General features: G+C 40.4%; 1 protein-coding gene across 2 annotated transcripts; it reads left to right on the plus strand.

The window, feature by feature from the left end:
• The first annotated feature begins 3,452 nt into the window (after nucleotides 1-3,452).
• Nucleotides 3,453-15,441, plus strand: LOC143123004 (solute carrier family 2, facilitated glucose transporter member 9-like). Of its 2 annotated transcripts, none has more exons than XM_076284084.1 (13): nucleotides 3,453-3,700; nucleotides 4,781-4,899; nucleotides 5,124-5,222; nucleotides 5,635-5,795; nucleotides 6,356-6,480; nucleotides 6,954-7,083; nucleotides 7,822-7,970; nucleotides 9,670-9,860; nucleotides 10,336-10,446; nucleotides 11,139-11,240; nucleotides 11,919-11,994; nucleotides 12,971-13,098; nucleotides 13,682-15,441. In XM_076284084.1, exons 2-13 carry the CDS (start codon nucleotides 4,873-4,875, stop codon nucleotides 13,904-13,906), a joined length of 1,524 nt encoding a protein of 507 aa, XP_076140199.1. In that variant the 5' UTR covers nucleotides 3,453-3,700; nucleotides 4,781-4,872; the 3' UTR covers nucleotides 13,907-15,441. The 2 variants fall into 2 exon arrangements, with proteins under 2 accessions (XP_076140199.1, XP_076140200.1); XM_076284085.1 differs by having other exon boundaries at nucleotides 4,826-4,899.
• Nucleotides 15,442-22,594: the final 7,153 nt, after the last annotated feature.

Below are 22,594 nucleotides of genomic sequence, written 5' to 3' on the forward strand. Positions count from 1 at the left end.
ATATCCCTTGCAAAATCCTTCATGGGCTATCTGTCCCTGTTCAAGTGCTGAAATTCTGCAATTTCACAAAATATATACTGTTTTTAGAGGGGCTTAATATCCCATTTTTCACCATAGAATTTCACAAGTGGGGTGTCATTGGAAAGAGGAGAGAGTGTAGTTTCAGAATGTGGTGAAAGATCCCTTGCAAAATCCTTCATGGGACATCAGTCGCTGTTCTAGTGTTGAAATTCTGCAATTTCACAAAATATATACTGTTTTTAGAGGGGCTAAATATCCAATTTTCCACCATAGAATTTCACTAGTGGGGTGTCATTGCAAAGGGGAGGAGGTGTAGTTTCAGAATGTGGTGAAATATCCCTTGCAAAATCCTTCATGGGCTATGTGTCGCTGTTCTAGTGTTGAAATTCTGCAATTTCACAAAATATATACTGTTTTTAGAGGGGCTAAATATCCAATTTTCCACCATAGAATTTCACAAGTGGGGTGTCATTGCAAAGGGGACGGTGTAGTTTCAGAATGTGGTGAAATATCCCTTGCAAAATCCTTCATGGGCTATGTGTCCCTGTTCAAGTGTTGAAATTATGCAATTTCACAAAATATATACTGTATTTTCAGAGGGGCTAAATATGCAAGTTTTCACCATAGAATTTCACAAGTGGGGTGTCATTGGAAAGAGGAGGAGGTGTAGTTTCAGAATGTGGTGAAACATCCCTTGCAAAATCCTTCATGGGACATCAGTTGCTGTTCTAGTGTTGAAATTCTGCAATTTCACCAATATATACTGTATTTTCAGAGGGGCAAAAAAGGGCATTTTTCACCATAGAATTTCACAAGTGGGGTGTCATTGGAAAGGGGAGGAGGTGTAGTTTCAGAATGTGGTGAAACATCCCTTGCAAAATCCTTCATGGGCTATCTGTCCCTGTTCAAGTGCTGAAATTCTGCAATTTCACAAATACATATTATATTTTCAGAGGGGCTAAATATCCAATTTTCCACCATAGAATTTCACAAGTGGGGTGTCATTGGAAAGGGGAGGAAGTGTAGTTCTAGAATAAGGTGACATATCCCTTGCAAAGTCCTTCATGGGACATCAGTTGCTGTTCTAGTGTTGAAATTCTGCAATTTCACTAAATATATACTGTATTTTCAGAGGGGCAAAAAAGGGCATTTTCAACCATAGAATTTCACAAGTGGGGTGTCATTGGAAAGGGGAGGAGGTGTAGTTTCAGAATGTGGTGAAACATCCCTTGCAAAATCCTTCATGGGCTATCTGTCCCTGTTCAAGTGCTGAAATTCTGCAATTTCACCAATATATACTGTATTTTCAGAGGGGCAAAAAAGGGCATTTTTCACCATAGAATTTCACAAGTGGGGTGTCATTGGAAAGGGGAGGAAGTGTAGTTATAGAATGTGGTGAAATATCCCTTGCAAAATCCTTCATGGGCTATCTGTCCCTGTTCAAGTGCTGAAATTCTGCAATTTCACAAAATATATACTGTTTTTAGAGGGGCTAAATATCCAATTTTCCACCATAGAATTTCACAAGTGGGGTGTCATTGGAAAGGGGAGGAGGTGTAGTTTTAGAATGTGGTGAAACATCCCTTGCAAAATCCTTCATGGGCTATCTGTCCCTGTTCTACTGTTGAGATTCTGCAATTTCACAAATACATATTATATTTTCAGAGGGGCAAAAAAGGGCATTTTCAACCATAGAATTTCACAAGTGGGGTGTCATTGGAAAGAGGAGAGAGTGTAGTTTCAGAATGTGTTGAAAAGTCCGACATGTAGGCCGTAGGGAATACATTTACTGTAGAAAAACTTCAAAATCTGCTACCAACTACATACCCCCCCCCCCCCCCCCCCCCCCAGTGTAAAATGGACAAAATTGTTTAATAGAAAAAAACATAACACAACATGTATCAAAAGATCCAGCACAGAAAATAAAGAAAAAACTACATAATCTGCCACCCTCTACATAACCCCCCCCCCTCTAAATTACCAAATTATTTAATAGAACACAAAAGGCAACATTTCTCAAAACATTCGGCAGTAGAGTTAACAGAAAAAATATATACAGGCTTTTGAACGTCTGTGAACAATGCTTGTTCATCTGCAACAGGCACATGCCTGTGTTATCGCGGATTTGCGGTCAACACTGGCCCCTTGTGGACGAGGTAGAAAATTGCATTATTTATGGTGGAACGGAAACTTAACTCCCCCGCGATCTGAAAGTGGTCTTCCCCCGCGGAAATGAATCTGGTGCCAAGTTCAGCCTCGTGCGCAAGATCTGGTTAAGCAGTACACGCGCTGTCTTACTCTTGTCTCTCCAGCAAAACACTGCACACATAAAACCAGAATAGGCTATTGAAACATCAACGTATTTTTCTTTAGCCTGTATGTTTTTTTTATTTGGGAGACTTTCGTCCGTCTGCTAAAACACTTTGGATACCAGTGCACGTTGGCGCAATTACTGTAGGCTACTGTACGCGCGCTATAGCTTGCTCGTTGTCTGTCCAGCTGCACGGGAGGTTTAGACACAATTCAGATACAGTTCAGAACGATGTATATGAAATATATTTTGGGGAAAACGTGTTGCTTCTGGTAATTTGACGTTAGCAGTTGTCATGTTGTCATGCTGAAAGTGCTATATTTTTCAGAGACAGTATAGTTTTCTTTCCGGTACGGCGTACCCTCTCCACATATTTTAGTGGTACTCCGTACCGGCCAGTACCGGCTTACTTTCACCCCTGGGTATAGGCAAGGTTTATCTTATATTAGGTTATTATGTGTGGCACATTTATTGGAACAGATAAAAACTGGTGCACGTGTAAGAATAACATAAATTAGGCTAATTATCGCTTTCATTTGGACACTTGTCCACGGTTCTCATGGCTCGTCATCATTCATGTCATTGTTCTGAAAAGTGAAAGTAAAGCAGCCTTTCTTGGCTGCGCAGGTAGGCTAGTCTGAAATGTCAGCTGCAATAGTGAAGTGAGCCGATGAGGAGATATGGAGAAAGAAGCAAACGGAAAATACAAAGGTAGCCTATAGCTACAGTATGTGGTCAGGCTTAATCATATGTTGTCAATTTAAGGCCAGATGTAGGCTATTGAGAATCAAAACACATACATTTGAGAACGAAAACTCAAGTATTTGTAACCAAGACATAATATTCTGAAACGAGAGCACTGACATATGTCAAGATTTTATAAAAGTGTTTTGCAAACATATTTGTGTGAGACATTAGCCTATGAATCAACCAAGGGACCTGACAAGACAAGAAGTAAGAGAACTGTCTTGCGCGCGCGGGACGGGAGTTTGAGAAAGTGGATCACAGGCAGAAATAGGCCTAGAGGGAGGAGGGAACATCTGCTGTAGCACAGCCTAGGCCTACTGGGTGTGGTTAAAAGTGGATCGAAAAGAGGAAGGTTATCTCATTTCCTATAACTGTTTCGTGATTACATCCTGACCTGTAGGCTACTACATGTGTAACTAGCCTACGCCTTCAGTCAACAATATAGCCTCGCGATGGTAGGCTAAATGAATGTAGAAGAGAAGCTGTTCACAAAACGAAAGTGAGACTGAAGATGTTTGTGGCGCGCCTGCTTGCACGGCTACATGTGTAGTAACAAAGTTTTTTGTTTTCTGTGTCGAACCAAAGCTAAACTGCACGGGGAAACGCTGTGCAAGAATTATGGTAAATATTTTCTAAAATATTGTATAGTGTTTATTTATCTGAGCTGATATAATCTTATTATGTTAGGCCTATAGGATACTGGGGCAGTTTTACCAAAGGGATAGTTACATATAGACAACAGTTACAATATTTTTACAATTGTTAAGACAAAAACTGGCAGGCTACTTTGTGGCACAATCTTAGAACCTAGCCTACTAACTCATTATGTACTGTAGCCTATTGACTTGGTCTTCTAATCTAAACCATAGCCATACCTTTTGCACTTAACACAGTTCAAGGCTACATTAAGACAAAGGCATATCATTCAAAACTTAAAAAACATGTATAATTCATAAAAATAATTATGTTACTTCAGTCAAGTCAAGTCACTTTATTAATATGTCACATTTAAACAACAGCAGTTGACCCAAAGTGCTTTACAATTGAAACAGTAAGGACTTGACATACATTGAGGAGCAAGGAGATAGTACAAAATGGTTCCACTTGGTAGGGGTAAAAATAACAAAATAAATCAAATCAAGTAATCCATAAAATATTGGATCAAGATAAATAAGTAAATAATGCGTAAAGTAAGTAGGCCTACCAAACAGACCATAACCTTTTACACCACATATCCTAAATATCTGTCCCCATAGGTATACAACAAGTAGGTAGCTTTATTAAGCCCCTATAAATGACCCCCCCTCACACATCCCTAATGAAAGTCCTGTAATATAATTCACCCATTGCTTTAATATTTTAGTTTTACCCACCTTACTGTTTCATTTTGCAATGGTACAGACCCTGTCATATAGAAATATACTGTGGAGATACGTAGAAAAATATATTGAGCAGTGTTCATCATGCTCAGCAGCAGGGTCATGAGGTTTCAGTTCCTATTGCAATGGTCACTAACAAAATGACTGACGCACTTGTTGCATTTAGGAGAAGATTAGGGAAAGAGTAAGGCACTTGAATTTGTGAAATACAGACAAAAGGAAAAATGCAAGTTAAAAATGCATGTTAAAATGTATGGAAGCCCTAACGTTACAGTTACAGACAAGAATTCCAAAACGCTAACATGAGTTATGCCTTTCCCAGTCCCCCTAGAACACTGATAATCTTTTAGTTCTACTGAATATTTAGAAGTCAAAGCCAAACTCCGCAGTTGAGACACACGTTTGGCCTTCAACATGGCGTGCTGGGTCCTGCAGATACTGGTAGGTGTCCTTCATGGAAACCGTTTATTTTGGGGTATGATCCTATTGAGCATGCACCCCTTCAAGAGGTGTTAGACATTTGCTGGGGTCATATTATGTACCATGGTCATATTACACGGTTTACTTGCATACTCTTTTATTTGTTTATGACAAATTTTCTGTTTAAGAGACAACTATTGACAATGGCATGCTGTATTGTTGTTTGTTTTGGTCTATGCTGGCAGGCGCAAAATCCAAAGCTCATTGCGGCCATTTTAATATCTGGCATTGGTGGGGCCTTCCAGTATGGCATTCAGATCTCTATATTGAACGCACCATCTGTGGTGAGTACCGTTTGCATTTACATTTAGTCATTTAGCTGATGTTTTTATCCAAAACGACTTACAACAATCAAGGTAGAATAAAGGTGCAGTGCCACTAGGATGCAGCAATAAGTACTACTCACATAGAATAGAATGTGGAATTCCTTTGGATGGAATGAGAAGAAGGACTACAGTACATTAGTACAAGCGAAAAGGGGGAAGTGAAATGGCCACCATTCAATCCGGAAAAAGTCATAATCATTCCAATGACTCCGAAGCTGTTAAGTTAAGGCAAATTAAGCTTAAAAACTGCATAGTTCCGCTTTAATAGACCTAGGCCTTGCAATATGCCTGAACTACAAGCAAGGCTACTGATAAATTATACAGTACAAGCCCACTCTAATTGTGACCAATTAATGATTATACTTTCCAGTTCATTAAGGAGATGGTGAATCACACGTGTGCAGAGCGCTACGGCCTGGTCTTGGAGCACAGTCAGCTCTCTCTCATCTGGTCCTTCATCGTCTCCATTTATTGCATCGGTGGTCTGGTGGGGTCTCTGTTTGCTGGAAGGCTTGCAAATAAATACGGGAGGTAAGACGCAGTGACCACCACCAAAAGCACTACATTGCCCTGTTATCAACACTCACTTGCACTGTGATCACTTATATATTTATATTTTGATTTATATTTTGAATCATTACCCCATATAGAATGAAAAATCAATAGGCTTCCTATGTAGCCTTTTCTGTGTTGATTTCCATTAACTTATACCCAATGGAAAGACAGCAGCTCTGGGCATACATTAAAGTTATGATCATTCTAACAGTGGACATGAATGGTATAAGACACAGAACGTTACAAACTGGTCGCACAACAGTCTCTGGACCTGCCTGCAATCTCTCTCTCTCTCTTTCTCTCTGTCTCTGTCTCTCTCTCTCTTTTTGTCTTTCTGCAGAAAGCCTGAAGTTTCACTACCTCAACATGCTAACCTATGTTATACTCTAAATTGCGTAATCACAGTGGACAGGCTTAGGTCATGGCTACTTCCACTAGGGGGAGCTCCGGTGTTCCTCCACCAGTCAAAATACCCTATAGCCCCATTCCATCTGTAGCATGAAATTGTGCTTTCGTCCCATCATGCATCTCTCCAGGAAAAGATCTCTGCAGCTGAACAACTTGTTGGCCATCAGTGGGGCCGTGCTGATGGGACTCAGTAAAACGGCCCAGTCGTTTGAGTTGATCATGGCGGGGAGATTTATTTATGGGATTAATGCAGGTGAGATATGTGTTGCCTGCACTGCACTGCAGCATTCAAAACTCATGAGAAAGAACATGGTTGATGTCCCCAATGCAATGAAAAGAGTTCTCTAATAAAGGGTCAAACATCTCACAATCAAACTATTCTTAGCTGGGCATAATGGTTATGATCATAAAGATTATGATGATTTCCTCACTTGTAAATGTATCTTACTCTTTTTATCAACTAGCAACTATCACTGTTTTCTCTCGTATCTCATTACATACACCGCAAATGATAAAGATAATTTAGGTAATTACTTTTGGAATGAAGATTTAGACTTTGTTCATTTTAAATGTTCAAACATGTTTGGAGTTTATGTTTTAGATAAATGTGACCAAATCATGAGATACCTAGTTATCATCTTTAATAAGTACTATGGCTCATTGTGACCTTAATGTTTTGGTTTGGTTAAACCTCTTTGACCTCCGCCATTGGTGTGTGTTTTGTAGGCATGGGCCTCTTGATCCACAGCATGTACCTGGTCGAGTGCTCCCCCAAGAGGGTAAGGACTATGATTGGTGTGACCATATCCTTGTATATCTCCATTGGGAAGTTCACTGGTCAGCTCCTTGGCCTTAGGTTTGTAACACAACACATTCCCCTGTAATATCACAACATCTCCACAAGGCTTCAAAACGTAACATCCACAAAGTCCCCAACACAAGATAGCGTAATGTACATGTCAAGCATAAGGGGTGTCACGATTTCAATTTTATATCGAAATCGATCGAAATTACATCTCAATCTCAAACTTCGAACTCAAAAGTAGAATTGAAGATGCAGCCACACCCCCAATGTCACGTCCAGCATGTATGCCAAGACGCACAAACACACACGCACGTGCTGAACTGCGGCGTCAAACACTCCTCTCATTTTTGTCTGCAGTCAGTTAAAATATACACATCAACCTACTGAAATCGAAGCCCCTCTTGCTACTCTGAAATCACCGGTATGGAAGTATTTTGTCGTTCATTCACGTCAATTAACTCACGGTTGAAACGGTTTCAGAATAAAAGTCCCCCCGAAACAGAAAAGGAAAAGGCCTAAAAAAAAAAAACATATAAGAAATACATTAATAGTAATATTAAAAAAAGATCGAAAATCAAATCGAATCGTGACATTAAAATCGAAAATGTAATCGAATCGAGGATTTGGAGAATTGTGACACCCCTATCAAGCATAGATGCATGCAATTGGTCTTGGGCACTGAGGATTGGGTCTCTAGTGAGGTACTGAGGATTGCTGGTCAGATCTGTATTAATGATTTGTTTGTCCGTTGTTTGTTTGTGTGTTTGTTTGTTTGTTTGTTTGTTCTAGGGAGCTACTGGGCACTAAAAATGGCTGGCCCTGGTTGCTGGGTTTCGGAGGTGTCACTGGGCTGCTGCAGCTGCTGACTCTTCCCCTGCTGCCAGAGTCGCCCCGATACCTACTGCTAATGAGGGAGGATCGACAGGCCTGCGAGAAAGGTGATTTGCTCCCAAGGAAATAGCAGAATAAGCATACATACTTCCTGTTAAAAAAAAACATACAGTGTAAACACTGTAAATATGAAATACACTCCCTGTCGCTCCTCCAGGTAGGCGACAATCAGTGCACACAGGACAGTGCAATGAACTGTTATGTTTGTCACCATGTTTTATTTTGTTGTTCCTATGGAAACAGCCTCTAGAGGTCACAGTCTTGGCAACAGCTGTATCAACAACAGAAGTAGCAACATCTTTTATTATGTTAAAGCAAATATTGTCTTCAAGACCAAAGTTACCTTCATGTTTTTTACAAAGAGTGGTGGTTGAAGTTTGTGAGACCTTTATGTTATTCTATATTTCTGCAAAAATATGACCTGAAATTATGTAAGGGATAACGGCCGCCGAGGTGTCCTGTTATACGGAATTAATGGACGAGGGCGAGGGGCAAAGAAGTTGGAAAGAAGTTGCCTCCGCCCGAGTCTATTCATTCCGTATAACTGGACACACCTCGAAGGCCGTTATCCCGCTTATCACCCAGTTGCCACTGTAAAGCCAAGCTTTTATAGCACACAAAGGAAACACGTGGTTCCGTTTAAAAAGAAGCCCACTAGTTCAGCTTGTTGTACAACTTTCGTTGGCCCTGTAACAGCGATAGCATGGACAGTTAGCTTGTTTACAGTTGATTCCATTGTTGCGAAGCCTGCCTCCAGGCTCATCCGTCGTTCTACTATGGTTGTTATAGTTACCATTCATAAGCATTGATATGGAACGGCGAATAAACTTTATTTACCAGATCTACTTCATAGGTGTCCCGTTATTCAAAATTAAAAGCCTCCCAGCCAATCAGAAAAGAGTATTTCTTCTCTCCGGGTGATAAATCAGAATATCATACAAATTCTAAAAGTAGATATAGTAAACAGACCCAAGTTAAACAAGACACACATTATACTTTGTTATTCAGTTATTGAGGAAAATGATCCAATAAATAAGTATGTAAGTAAGTGTTATAATTATATTAAATGTAATATTATGCAATGTAATGTAATGTAATATTAAGTGCAATATTACAGAAATTTGTGCGAGACCCACGTTAAATAATACCCTTAGAGTTTTCTGACTGAAATAGGTTTTGCATGCACACATTGGTATACACAAAAACTTTATGATCTATCGTAACACCCCCAATTATCACCACTTTTGTTCAGAAATTCTAAAACAACAATGTTTTCTAACACTTCAAAATAACATTTGCTATGAACGGCACATGAACGGTTAGACCGAGAAGGATCGTCATGAAATTAAAATTCCACTGGAGCTCCAAGCGGATGTGTACACGCAGCCTTACAACACTGTTTACAGCTCTTCGAGTCACGGTAAAATGTCATTTTTGGTACATAGCTAATTTAGATACACCTATGGTGTGGGTGCTTGCGTTTCTTTACGAATCCGATAGATATTAACAGATATTAAGTGACACATACACGTAAAACGTCGGAAATACGGGACCGACGGTAATAGGGGGAGTTCCGATATGTTTTAATTAGGGGGGCATTTTGAGATCTGATGTGAGATCTCTACAATTTCAGTTGTCTTTCGCTCTCTCGTAACCTTTCTTCTTTCTGTTCCCCCATCTTTTCCTTCTCCACTATTGCCTTCTCCATCCATCTTTACCCCCCCCCCCCCCCCCTTCTCTATCTAGCCATGGAACGTCTGTGGGGTCGTGGTCAGGACCACAGCTCTGAGATGGAGGACATGTTGGCGGAGGGTGCTGCTCAGAAAGGGGTTCGTGTGCGGGGGGTGAAGGAGCTGCTGACCGAGCCATCTGTCCACTGGCAGCTCCTCACTGTCCTCGTCACAGCAGCCACTATTCAGCTGTGTGGCATCAACGCTGTAAGGCCCTCCTGCTCCATCGCTCTCCTATCTAGTGCTGTGTACACTATTCTTCTAGACAATGTATTTATTAATTTATTTAACTGTTTTTATATTTTGCTTTAGCTTCTTTTTTTGGTATAGCTGGATTTGTCTTCCTTGGTTGTTGTAACAAGTAAATTTCCCCCAACTGTGGGATTAAATAAAGTCTTATCTGACAGCTGAGCTGTGTAAACCAGAGTTATTGCATTGTTGCTATGGAAATCTAAAGAGTGTGCCGTGCAAAAGCAATGCACAGACTTTACTTGGAAATTCAACTATTTAATTTTATTTGTTTGTGATACGTAAGTTGCATAACAAAAAAGCCAGCTGGTCTCTATTACAAAACAGGTCTTCATAAATATATGTAATGGCAAAGATGGCTTTATATTACTGCCCACACTGTATGTATATTCATTTGATGTGTGTGTGTGTATGTGTGTGTGTGTCTGTACAGGTGTTTTTTTACGGGAGAGACCTGTTTAAGCACGCTGGAATTAACGACAGTCAGCAGCCTTACATTGCACTTGGGACTGGCCTGTGTGAGCTTCTAGCCGGCACCATCAGTGTAAGTCCAGTGTACGTTTTTTTCTGTTTTGTTTTGACGTCTGTAAAGCGACCTCTTTCCATGTCATACCTCGCCCCCTTACAGCCAGCTCCACCGCATGCACAAATGAACTGCTCTTTTCGTGGAGTGTCAAAGAAGACTGAAGACTGGTTTAATTTTTTTCCAAATATACATACCCTTATCACCCCTGCTGTAGCCGGTTCCATTGGTTTGTTTGTTGGTTTGTTAGTGCATTGTTCCTAAGGCATTTCCTACAAGAAAGCAACATTGAGCTAATGGTAATTTGTTGACAAACAAAAATAAAAAAACAAGTTTTAAAGTAAACATTTTGTAGAGCATTACGCTAAAGTCATAGTTAATTTTCATTTCAAATGATCTGCGTTGGTTCTGGACGTTTCAATCAGGAAACCCTCTTGGAACAGACTGAAAGGGTCTATAGTGGAAGCTACTTGTTGCAGCATATGCTCCGCGAATGGAGCACTTTAGTTACATGCCTGGTGTATTCTGCCTGTTATTCCCCAGTTTCATCCAATTACTATCACAACAATGTCACTAGAAGGGAAGTCATCAGGAAAGGACACCATAGAAAGGTGCATCAGCAGTCCAGTCTGTAAATCCAGTATAGCAAGAAAAAAAAGATGGCATGAAAGGTGATGTTATGTTGTGTTGTGTTGTGTGTTTTGCTGGATCAGAGTCTGGTGATTGAGAATGTTGGGAAAAAGATACTGCTGTCCTTTGGGTACCTCATCATGGCTGGCGTCCTAGTCCTCCTTACAATCACACTATACCTTCAGGTCAGCCTCTAATGCGTGCACACACACACACTCGCAAACATACAGACACACACACACACACACTCTCTCATTCACTCACTCAGCCTCTATTGCATACACTCATGAATGCACACACACACTCACAACACTCACATACACGCACACACACACTCACACTCACTCACTCATGAACACACACACACACACACACATACACGCACACACACACTCACACTCACTCACTCATGAACACACACACACACACACACACACACTCTCTCTCTCTCTCTCTCATTCACTCACTCAGCCTCTATTGCAAACACTTATGAATGCACACGCACACTCACACACTTACACTCACTCACTCATGTGCACACACACACAGACACACACACACACACACACACACACACATTCACACTCACTCACTCATGAACACACACACTCACACACACATACACACACACACACAAACACACACACATACACACACACACATACACACGCATACATTCACTCACACACACAGATTGCAGCCAGATCCTGTATAGGGCTCTTTGCAACCAGAATATGCCTTGTAAACAGAAAATTAACAAGAATCTCCATTTATTTGCTCCTTCTGGTTACTTCACTTTAAGAAATGACTCCCTCTCTCCCTCCCTCCCTCTCTCCCTCCCTCCCTCGCCTCTCCGTCTGAAGAGCCAAGTGCCCTGGATGTCCTACTGTAGTATCATCCTCATCTTCATCTTCATCATACTCTTCTGCAGCGGACCAAGTAAGGGGTCACATATCACAGGACTAGAAGCTGTTCAGTCACAGGAAGCCATTAGTTTCCTATGGGCCACATACTGTTTGTCTAGTTGCATATTTGTGACCCATGCATGAAACTGTTTTTATACAGAATCAAATACTGTACATTGCCCAAAACTGATTCTAATTACTACTGGCAAAGAGTCTAGAGCTCTCCACTCTATAATCTTTGGTATCTGTCATAGTATTGACCTTTGTCCTCCAAACAGCACTAAAGAGATTCAAAATATGACAATAAGTGACAAGAGTGATAAAAAAAAACGTCCCACCAGGCTTTGCGTAGTGAACTTTTTGGCAGCCTTTTTTATATGAAGTCTTATACGACTGGCTAGACTAACCTTTCTTCTATTATTGCTGACACTGTATTGTATGATCCAGTACTTTCTCAACTTTGATTGGTCAGAATGAGGGCATTGTCTAAATTGCATCAGTTGGAAAGCTAGCTTTATCCAGTGGCAACAGTGCTACTCATAGTGGTAGCATGACAAGTTTATTTATATGGCACAGTTTACATGGATAATGTTTTTGTTATGTTGGCTGGATGTTTTTAATAATCATAATAATAATAATAATGCATTTTATTTATGGGCGCCTTTCTCAACACTCAAGGTCACCTTACAAAATCAACAATATAACACTCAATCTAGTAAACAAGCAATCAGAGAAAACAAGCAATAAAATAACATGATAATACTATTAAAAACAAAAGAACAAGAGAAAGGGGTGGGGTCAATACAGTCAAAGCAAAATGCAAAAAGAATTAAAGAGAGTAAGCCTGTCTGAAAAGATGAGTTTTTAGGTGAGATTTGAAAGTGGTTATGGTTATGGTTATGTGTTTACCAAGTTGTCTTGCTAGATTTCCACAAAGTCCATACATAGTGCATCCTGTTGATAAATATGTGGATTTGTTTCATTTTAATCTGCCCTCTCCATGGTAACAGGTGCAACAACAGCGTCGCTCCCTGGTGACATCTTCAATCAGTCCTTTAAGGCAGCTGCGTACACTGTCAACGGCACCATGATGTGGACATGCCTCTTCCTCGTGGGCATGCTGTTCCCATTCATGGTGGTAAGCATGCGATCTTCCTCTTCCTCTTAATCCTCTTCCACTCATGTCTGTGAGCTCCAATCGCTGCCTCCTCCTCTTCCTCCTCCTCCTCCTCCTCTGCCTCCTTGTCTTTTCTTCCCTCCTCTTTCTCTTCAAGACTTCAATACCTCTTTATTTACAGAAACACTTTTATACAGTGTACATGTACATCTGTATTATATTGTGTAGGTATTATATCTTTAAAAGAAATAAGAGACATGCACTGAGGACTAAAGGCTACTATCCTTTATATATTATATATTATATATATTTGTCCTGTTTACTGAGTGTCACGCATTCCTGCTTTCTCTCTAAGTCTAAACAGAACAAAATGTCTTCTGAGTTTTACTGTTGTATTTTGCCCTATATTTGTTTTGTATAGCAATCCCTAACTATTGTGGCTGGCAAAGTCATTTTGGTTATTATTTTAGAAAATCACTACAATTGTGATTGTTTCAAACTGGTCATTTGACCTCAGGCTGTCTAGGAGATATCCAGTGGTGTTAGGACTGCAGCAGCAGCAGCATTAACAACTTAATTAACGAATTAAACCTAATGTTTACAGGACAACATGGGCTACCTCTGCTTCCTCATCTTCCTCGCCTTCTGTTTTGGCACGGGGCTGTTCATATGGTTCAGCGTTCCTGAGACCAGGAACCGCACGGTGCTAGAAATCGATGCAGAATATCGAAAGATACACAGCAGAACCTCGTTCCAGACCGCACCCGCTGTAGACACCACACCAACAGCAGAAACAGCATTCTTAGAAACCCCCACTGGAGCCAACTGACCAACCAGTCCTGAGTGATGGGGTGCGCATCTAGCTTTTGACCTCATCTAGACACATCTTAGGGGACGATCAGACAACATGCGCTTTGCTGCTTGTAAAACGCGAGGTGCACTATGTTTTTATGACGAAGGGCACTTTTCCGCTTTAAGTTGAACTTTTATTCAATTCGAGGCGCTCAGGTCGCCTCTGCACAAACGTGAGGCGCAGCAGGCACACCAATCTCGAGTTTCTCTGGGCGCATAAACAGAGTGCAAAACGCTTACTGGCACTATGAAACAACATAAAAAAGGCGCACCTCCCTGCAAAAACCGCGTCCTGTCTGATCACCCGCTTATTCAACAATTTACAAAGAATATAAATACACTGCTTATTAATGTAATGTTTACTCCGGATTACACTTGACTTGATGTTATTTGGTAACTCCACCACCTGTTCTTATTTATTATTATTATTCCTTTCTCTGTTGGATCAGTAATGACCCACTGTCACTATTACTTAAAAAAAAAACAGTGGACTGAAATTTAAACCTCATCAGTATTGTATGAAAATATGTGACTTGTGTTTACGTCTACAGTAACCTTCTTTAAACGTGCAGTCAGCGATCCTACACGATTTCAAGCCCATAACATTTTTTGTCACATTGAGCAATCATCTCCTCATGACCTCCTAGCTGCCTATTCCATGAGTACACTAAAACTGTAAAAACGGTCTCTGTAGGCAGTCCCTGGAAAAATTGGAAACAAACAAAGTGGGGGCCTGTTCCACAAACAAAAACTAAACCCTGTGTGGAGTTTTTTTGGGAATACTGAAGGGAGGGGTAAACTACTGTAAAGGGAGAAATTAGCACAAAGTGCGCTTCTCACAAAGGGAGAGTTTGCGTTGGCCGCCCACCTTTTTCATGTGTATGAACAATGGACAGGCTGGTGAAGAGTTAAATAGTAATGTTATTATTACAAACTCGATTAATCTGACTCCATTTAATTAATAATTTGTATCTCAAATCAATTACCAAGTAACTAGTTTATCAGCTATGGCAGAGGGGGAATGAGAGGGATAGAGAGAAAGAGAGAGAGGGGCTGAGAGGTCAGAAAAAAGGCAAAAAAGGCTGAGTTGAGAATATTCTCCTCTTTTATCAATCACTTGCCCCCCCCCCCCAATCTTATCTTGCCCCCCCCTTATCTGAGAGGGATGGGTGTGGCCCAGGTGGATATCATACCTTTAGACCAGTGGTCCCCAAACTACGGCCCGCCAACTCATTTTGGGTGGCCCCCCAAAACATGTCCGTGGTATATAGCATCTGGCCCGCACGGAAGTACGACATCGTCAAACTATAACTTCCGTAATTTCCCCATTCATTCTCTATGGCGAGTCTTAACAGTACACATGTAATACTCCTTTTGTCCACTGGTGGTTGTTTTGGCGCTGTTTCGCGTTTGCCATCGAAAACGGAATGAAATAGGCCTACCTGCAAACAATGTAAGAGGCTATATGCTGACTGCATCAGTGCTCAAAGTATTCTAAACGTTTATCAATTATTTTTTTTTTTTTTTTTTTAATAATTCTTTTTATTTATTTTTTTTTAAAAACACAACACATCACATAACACAACATACACACCACCCACCCCCCTCCCATAGACAGCTATACAACACAGGTGTTAATAATGACACAATGGTAATGTCAATGATAGCGATTATAATAAAAATCAGTATAATAACAGTAAAAAATAAAAATAAAAAAAAAGGTAAATAAAATGGAAAGAATAAATACATAGATTATAAATAACATAAAAGAAAAAGAAAAATGAGTAATAGATAAATTAAAATAAATAAAATAAAATCAGGCTACACCTTCAGCGTAGATTATGTGGCTATGATGTTAACCCTAAGAAGTGGGCTTTATACTTAGAAAGGTAATAAGTTCACCTCTTCTAAGGAGGTGCCCCAATTCTTGTGGCAAATAGTCCAGGAAGGGGGACCAGATTTTTAAGAAACGCTCATCCCTTCCTTTAATAATAGCCTGTAAACGCTCATGTGGAAGAAAGTTAAAAATCTCTTTGTACCACTGAGTAATAGTTGGTGGGGACTCTTTAATCCAATTGTGCAAAATGCACTTTCGGGCAATTAAGAGGAGCTTTTCAAGAAGCGTATATTTTGATGCTGAGAGTTGAAATTGTCTAGAGGGGAGACCTACAAGGAAAACACATGGATCTTTTTTGATCTCGACCTCAAGTGTCTCACTGAGTATTCTAGCAACACGAGTCCAGAATCTGGAGATGAGCTTGCATTCCCAGAAACAGTGATAATAGGTCGCCCTTTGTGTATGACACTTAATGCAAAGAGGAGAGACAGATCTATCCATTTTGTGTAAAACAACAGGGGTGATATGGAGCCTATGAAGTATTTTGTATTGAGTCTCTCTAAATCTGTTGCATGTGGATACAGATCTAATTAATTCTATAGCCACTTTCCAGTCATCTTCTATGTATTCAGTACCCAAGTCTCTTTCCCATTTAAGGGTAATATTAGGCAGCTCATACTCACCAGATGCATTAACAGCAGAATAAAAGGCTGAAACAAAGTGTTCTATGTTTCTGCGTTCCAAGAGAAATCTTTCTGGATCAGTAGGAGGTAGTCTAGCAGTGGAAAAATTTGACAGGGAAGCTATGAAATGCCTAATTTGTAAATAGCCATAAAAATGTGTCTTGGGGACATCATATAATTCTCTTATCTGCTGGAAAGACATAAGGGTATTATCCTTGAACAGGTCTGAGACTAGATGAACCCCCTTCTCACGCCACACAGAGAACACAGGTGACCCAATACCCGCTGGGAAAACAGGGTTATGAGTAATGGGAGACAGTAAGGATTTGACATTCTTCCTCCCTAAAAACTTAATTATATCATGCCACACTCTGACACTACTGTAAATTATAGGATTAAGTTTTATCTCAGGTTTAATATTGGCTATATCACAGGTAACCAGACTCCATGGGCAATGCGGGAAACAAGCCCAGGAGTCAACACATGTCTCATTCCTAATGTATGTCTGAAGCCATACCCAAAGATGCCGGGCATGGCAGGCCCAATTATAGAAAATCAAATTAGGTACAGACAGGCCTCCCATATCAGCAGGTACTTGTAACAGCTTAAATCTCTGTCTAGGCCTCTTGCCCTGCCAAATAAACTTTGAGATTGCCCTTTCTAGGTCTTTATTGACCTTCTTTGTTAGATATATAGGTAGCATTTGCAAGGGATATAATAGTCGGGGCAGGGCATTCATCTTAATGAGGCTGATTCGACCAAACAGCGACAGTGGTAGATTATGCCAACGCTCAAGATCTCTCTTGACTGCAGCACAAATTGGGGCAAAATTAAGTTTCCACAACTCCCTCAAATCTGGGGAAATCTTAACTCCCAAGTATGTAAAACCAGATACTGACCACCTAAAGGGAAAATCGTCCAAGACATCAGTAATATTTAAAGGCCCAAGTGGCATGGCTTCTGACTTATCAAAATTAATTTTATAACCAGATATAGTGCTGAACTCATCTAATGTATTCATAATAGCTGGAATGGACAGTTCAGGGGATACTACAAACAAAAGAATGTCATCGGCATACAGGGCGATTTTATGTTCCCTTGTACCTAGCCTTATACCTCTCACATCAGTATGTAAACGTATACGCTCTGCTAGTGGTTCTAAAGCCAAAGCAAAAAGTAGTGGGCTAAGTGGGCATCCTTGGCGAACACCTCTAGCCACTGAGAAAGAATCAGACCGTAGGCCATTGGTTATGACCACAGCTTTAGGTGAGTGATATATTGTTCTGGTCCATTTAAGAAAGACCTCACCCAAACCAAACCTCTGCAGTATATCAAATAAGTAGGACCATCCAACTCTGTCAAAGGCCTTTTCAGCGTCAAGGGAGATGGCCAAAGCCTTCTGTTTTTTCTGAGTTGTAAGCTGAACAATATTTAGTAATCTCCTTACATTACTGAGAGAATATCGTCCACGAATAAAACCTGTTTGATCAGGGTTAATAAGCATTGGGAGCAAATCCTCCAAACGTCTAGCCAGAAGCTTGGAAAGTATTTTACTATCGACTGAAATTAAACTAATAGGCCTATAGGATCCACATTGGTCAGCTGGTTTGCCCTTTTTCAGGATAACCGATATATGAGCAAGGTTTAAAGTAGGGGGGAGACAGCCCTTGTCAAAAGAATCCAAAAACATATCAGCTAAGGGGTCGACTAACACCTTACTAAAAGTCTTATAAAAGTCAGGACCAAAGCCATCAGGACCAGGAGCTTTACCTCCCTGAAGGTCACTGATAGTTTCCAGAACTTCTTCTTTACTAATTGGCCTATTTAATTCTGCTTTTTGTTCATCAGATAAAGATGGCAATTCTATTCCATCCAAAAATTTTGATCTGACTTCCAAAGATGTGCCGTCTGATCTATAAAGTTCCTCATAAAATAACCTCATGACTTTATTTATATCAGCAGATTTAAAATATCTAGTCCCATATTTATCTGTTAGAGATGGGATCAGATTTGGCTCCGTTTTACTACGTGCAAGCCGAGCAAGTAGCCGGCCAGGTTTATTACCTGATTCAAATAGCCTGTGTTTTGCAAAGAATATCTGTGTCTCTGCTTTGTGTGTTAACAGCTGATTTAGAGCAGAGCGGGCCGCGCCTAATTGTTTGGCCAAGGAGGCGCTGTATGAGAGTTTGAGCTGGCTCTCAAGGTCAAGTACAATTTTCTCAAGTTCCAATTGTTTCTTAATGGCATCCTTCTTTTGTGCTGAAGAGTAGGATATAATGGCCCCGCGTAAATATGCCTTGAGAGATTCCCACAGGATAGAGGGACTAATGTCAGGTGTCTTATTTTCAGCAAGAAAATGTCCAATCTCCCCATTAATATAGTCAATAAAGCATTGTTTACTTAGTAAAACAGGATTCAGTCGCCAGCATCTACAGGTTGGGTCCCTGTAAGGTGGTGAGATTATTACAGCAATAGGAGAATGATCAGAAATAGACTGTATACCAATTGTGCAATCCACTATCCTATGTAGTACTGACTTTGATGAGAAAAAGTAGTCTATCCTAGAAAAAACTTGGTGAGGATTAGAAAAAAAAGTGTAATCTTTATCTAAAGGGTGCAGTGTTCTCCAGGTATCATAAAGATCCAAATCCTTAATTAACTCAAGCAGTTTGGAGCTCTTTCTTGAAAGAGCTGAACGGGGAGGTGAGATATCAATGTTAGGATTAATTACACAATTAAAGTCTCCCCCTATTATCAAGTAAGAAGAGGAAAGTACAGCTAGGTCTGAGAGAAGCCTTGGAAAAAAGGATGCTTCATATGTGGTAGGGGCGTATATACAACCAAAACCAACATGTTCACCAAAGAGATAGCCTGACAGGAGTACATAGCGGCCTTCTTTGTCAGTTATTGTCTTATCAAGGGTAAAAGGCAAGCTGCGATGTAAGAGAATAGTGACACCTCTACTTCTGGAGTTATATGAAGAGTAGAATACCTGTCCCACCCAGCTTCTTCTCAATTTCAAATGTTCTAGATCAGACAAGTGAGTCTCTTGAAGGAGTGCTATCTGACATTTCTCCTTTTTTAGAAAGGAAAGTATTTTCTGCCGTTTGATGACATGGTTAATGCCCTTCACATTAAGAGAGATTATTTTTATGTCACTCATTAATTAAATGTGGGTAGAGTACAGTAAAATTGACATCTGAGAAGTAAGTAACCATAAGTAGAAAAGTTAAAGCTGTCAGGTATAACCTAAAAGCAAAAGTGTAATCCACAAAAAAACTAAGAAATGAAACAGTAAATAAAGCTGTCTTCAAAGTTCCATCCCCAAACGATGGAACACATCCCAAAAAAGAACAAACCCCACCCAGAACACAAAGAAAAAGCAGCCATAGAATGGCATTCAAAGTCATGGGACAAGTGAAGCTGAGAGTTATCTCCCTGCCATTAAGTGAGAAGACACAAGCAGAGGGCAATTCCATTCCTCCACCAATGCACATTTCCCACTACCCCCCTCCCAACCCCATCGGCCAACTGGAGCTCAAGCATTGAAAAAAAAAAAAAAAAAAAAAAAAACTGAAGCAGTCCCAATACGATTCAACCAAGTCCATCGTCTTTATCCTGGTATCGGCGCAGATAGCACCGTAGTAGACGGGTTGTAAATGTACGGAGAAATAGAAAAACTTCAGACTTAGGAGTTTGTAACCATTAAATCGGTCAGACTCGAATCCGTAGCCCATAAGGGGGAAAAGAATGAATAAGCTACTAAAACAAAAAGATAGCAATCTTTGAACGTAAATTCACAAACAAGATAGACCATCAAATAAAATGATTCCCTTATGGGCTAGCTTAGAATAACACAAGGGCAGGACAGTTCTGCAATGAGTAGACTAATTTCACAGTCAGTCGGATTCAAACCTGGTCAGAAATTCATCCGCATCTTTGGGAGACTCGAAGGAGTGGTTTTCGCCCTTGACGGTGAAGCATAAGGTGGCAGGGTAACGCATTTGGAATCGTATGCCTTTCTGGATAAGTTGAGCGCATGTGGCGTTGAACTGACGTCGAGCCTCCCTCACTCGAAGTGACAGGTCCTGGCGAATGTAAACTTTGTCTCCCTGATAGGAGATTTCGTCCTTTTCCCTCACTGCTGCTAGGATCTTCTGCTTATCAATGTAGTTGTGCAATTTCACTATAACGGGCCTGACGTAGTTTTTCTTCCGTGGTCCTAGGGCTCTGTGAGCTCTATCAATCTTTATAAGGCCATGCTTAGTGTCCAAGCCAAGTATGTCAGGCAGCCATGATTCAAAAAATTTAACTCCCTGTGTCCCCTCTGCACCTTCCCGTAGGCCGATGATGCGTAAGTTGTCCCGTCGACTACGGTTTTCAAGGTCTTCAGATCGATCGGTTAGGGACTTAACTTGTTGCTCAAGCCCGGCAACTTTACTCTCCAGAGAACTTGTACGGTCGTCGCACTCTGAGATGCGAGACTCTGCATCTGTTATCCTATTAGTATTTTCCTCAATGCGGCTATCCATACCGTGCAGGGAAGACTGTAACTCCGTGAATTTCTGTTCCATCAAGGCGCTAATCTTCTCGGTAACATTTAGAGCTATTGTGCTAGCCACGCTATCCACCTCACAGTCGCCATCAACAGCGCTAGGATCAGCCAACTGTATTTTCTTATCAGGACGCGTTTTTCTTTTAGTTTCACGCTGGTTCGTGTTCCCTTCAGTTCCAGACATGGTTGGTAGTAAAAAAAAATACAGATAACAGTGGTTTATTTCGTTAAAATTAAAGATTTTAGGCCGCTGGGGCAGGAGGGCGACAGAAACGAACCTCTCACATCAAGTGCATCACGTGACCAGCATCAATTATTTGTTAATAACTAACTAACTTCTATTCAAGTCATATTTCTGGGACTTTCTGGGATAATTATTTCTATTTTTTATTCACACGTTCAAATGTTCATACAGAGTTCAAAGTTCTCATCAGTTAAGTTAGAATGGTGGTCATTTCAGATGTGTTTGCCAGCACTTCATAAAACTGTCATAGTTTGATAACTTTAAATTATTTGTAGGATATTGCTTGTTCACAACTTGAGCTATGTATGCAAAGAAACAGAGTCTTTTTATTAGTATTATTTCATTTGAGCTACATTTTACACTGATATGGCATGGTGGCAACATAAACACAGCTAGCAATGGTATTAAATTGCAGTAGCCTATGATTAAATGTAATGGAATATTCAACTAAGGTAGACTGCTGTTGTTCACAGCACTAAGCTATTTATGTTTGATATACTCCGAGTCTCTGGCCCTCCCTTGGAGCCAGGCATAGTGAGCTGGCCCTCGGAAGAAAAAGTTTGGGGACCACTGCTTTAGACTATAGTATAGTTCTTAGTCTGCAACTATGCACAGATACATTACATTGTAATGAAACCATGATCAGACTGTTGTCCACATTGCAAGTATTAATTCAAGACCAAACATGGATGTATTATTTTAACAACATACATTTACAGAGATTTGATCGGTGACCATCAAGTTTCCACTGTATGTCGAAAGGAGAGGAGAGGTTGCTTGGCAGTGGGTTGGGAACCGAAGCCAAATGGCAACACTGTATGCATGAGCGGGGGTGTTGGGGATCCTGGCCATGGCCATCTAAGACAATAGTGAGCAACAAGTACCCACACAGATGTAAATTGACTGCAAAAGGCATTCAGTTATGAAAATGTCTGTGCTTTTCAAGAACGCAAAAGGTTGGCAAAACAACGGGGCTTTCACTACCTCTTTAGTGTGTTTAGTTTGGTCCTTGGTTAAAATATAATGTCTGTTGTTTTCTTTTCTATTCAATTGCCTGATTTTATATGTTGTGTTTACTTGGTCTTGTTTATGTCATTTGTGTCTGTAGTGTGGGTGTAATGTTGCTGTTGTGTGCCCTTACATGATAATGTGGAGTTTAACGGAGTGGAGTCATCTATACTTTAACATCTATATAGATACATCAACATATCTATCTGTGTCTGTCTGTCTGTTCCATGTGTTTTGTTACTGCTTGTTACTGCAATAAAGATTGATTGCTGCATCAACTACACTCTAGAAATATCTATAGAAATAGGAGGACAATTTACATATTTTTGTTTTACATA

The sequence above is a fragment of the Alosa pseudoharengus genome, unplaced genomic scaffold (assembly GCF_046254945.1).
Source record: "Alosa pseudoharengus isolate Yale_2024_CS ecotype anadromous, Long Island Sound unplaced genomic scaffold, YU_APseudo_1.1 YU_APseudo_1.1_scf_14, whole genome shotgun sequence".
In the NCBI taxonomy this organism is placed as follows: Eukaryota; Metazoa; Chordata; class Actinopteri; order Clupeiformes; family Clupeidae; genus Alosa; species Alosa pseudoharengus.

What these genes read in the sequence shown, in the direction of transcription:
- LOC143123004 (XM_076284084.1), top strand. Translation starts at nt 4,873, where the DNA reads ATGGCGTGCTGGGTCCTGCAGATACTG. An exon ending in GCTGGGTCCTGCAGATACTG is followed by an intron (nt 4,900 to 5,123) that starts GTAGGTGTCCTT and finishes CTATGCTGGCAG; the next exon opens with GCGCAAAATCCAAAGCTCAT. An exon ending in TTCTAGCCGGCACCATCAGT is followed by an intron (nt 10,447 to 11,138) that starts GTAAGTCCAGTG and finishes TTGCTGGATCAG; the next exon opens with AGTCTGGTGATTGAGAATGT.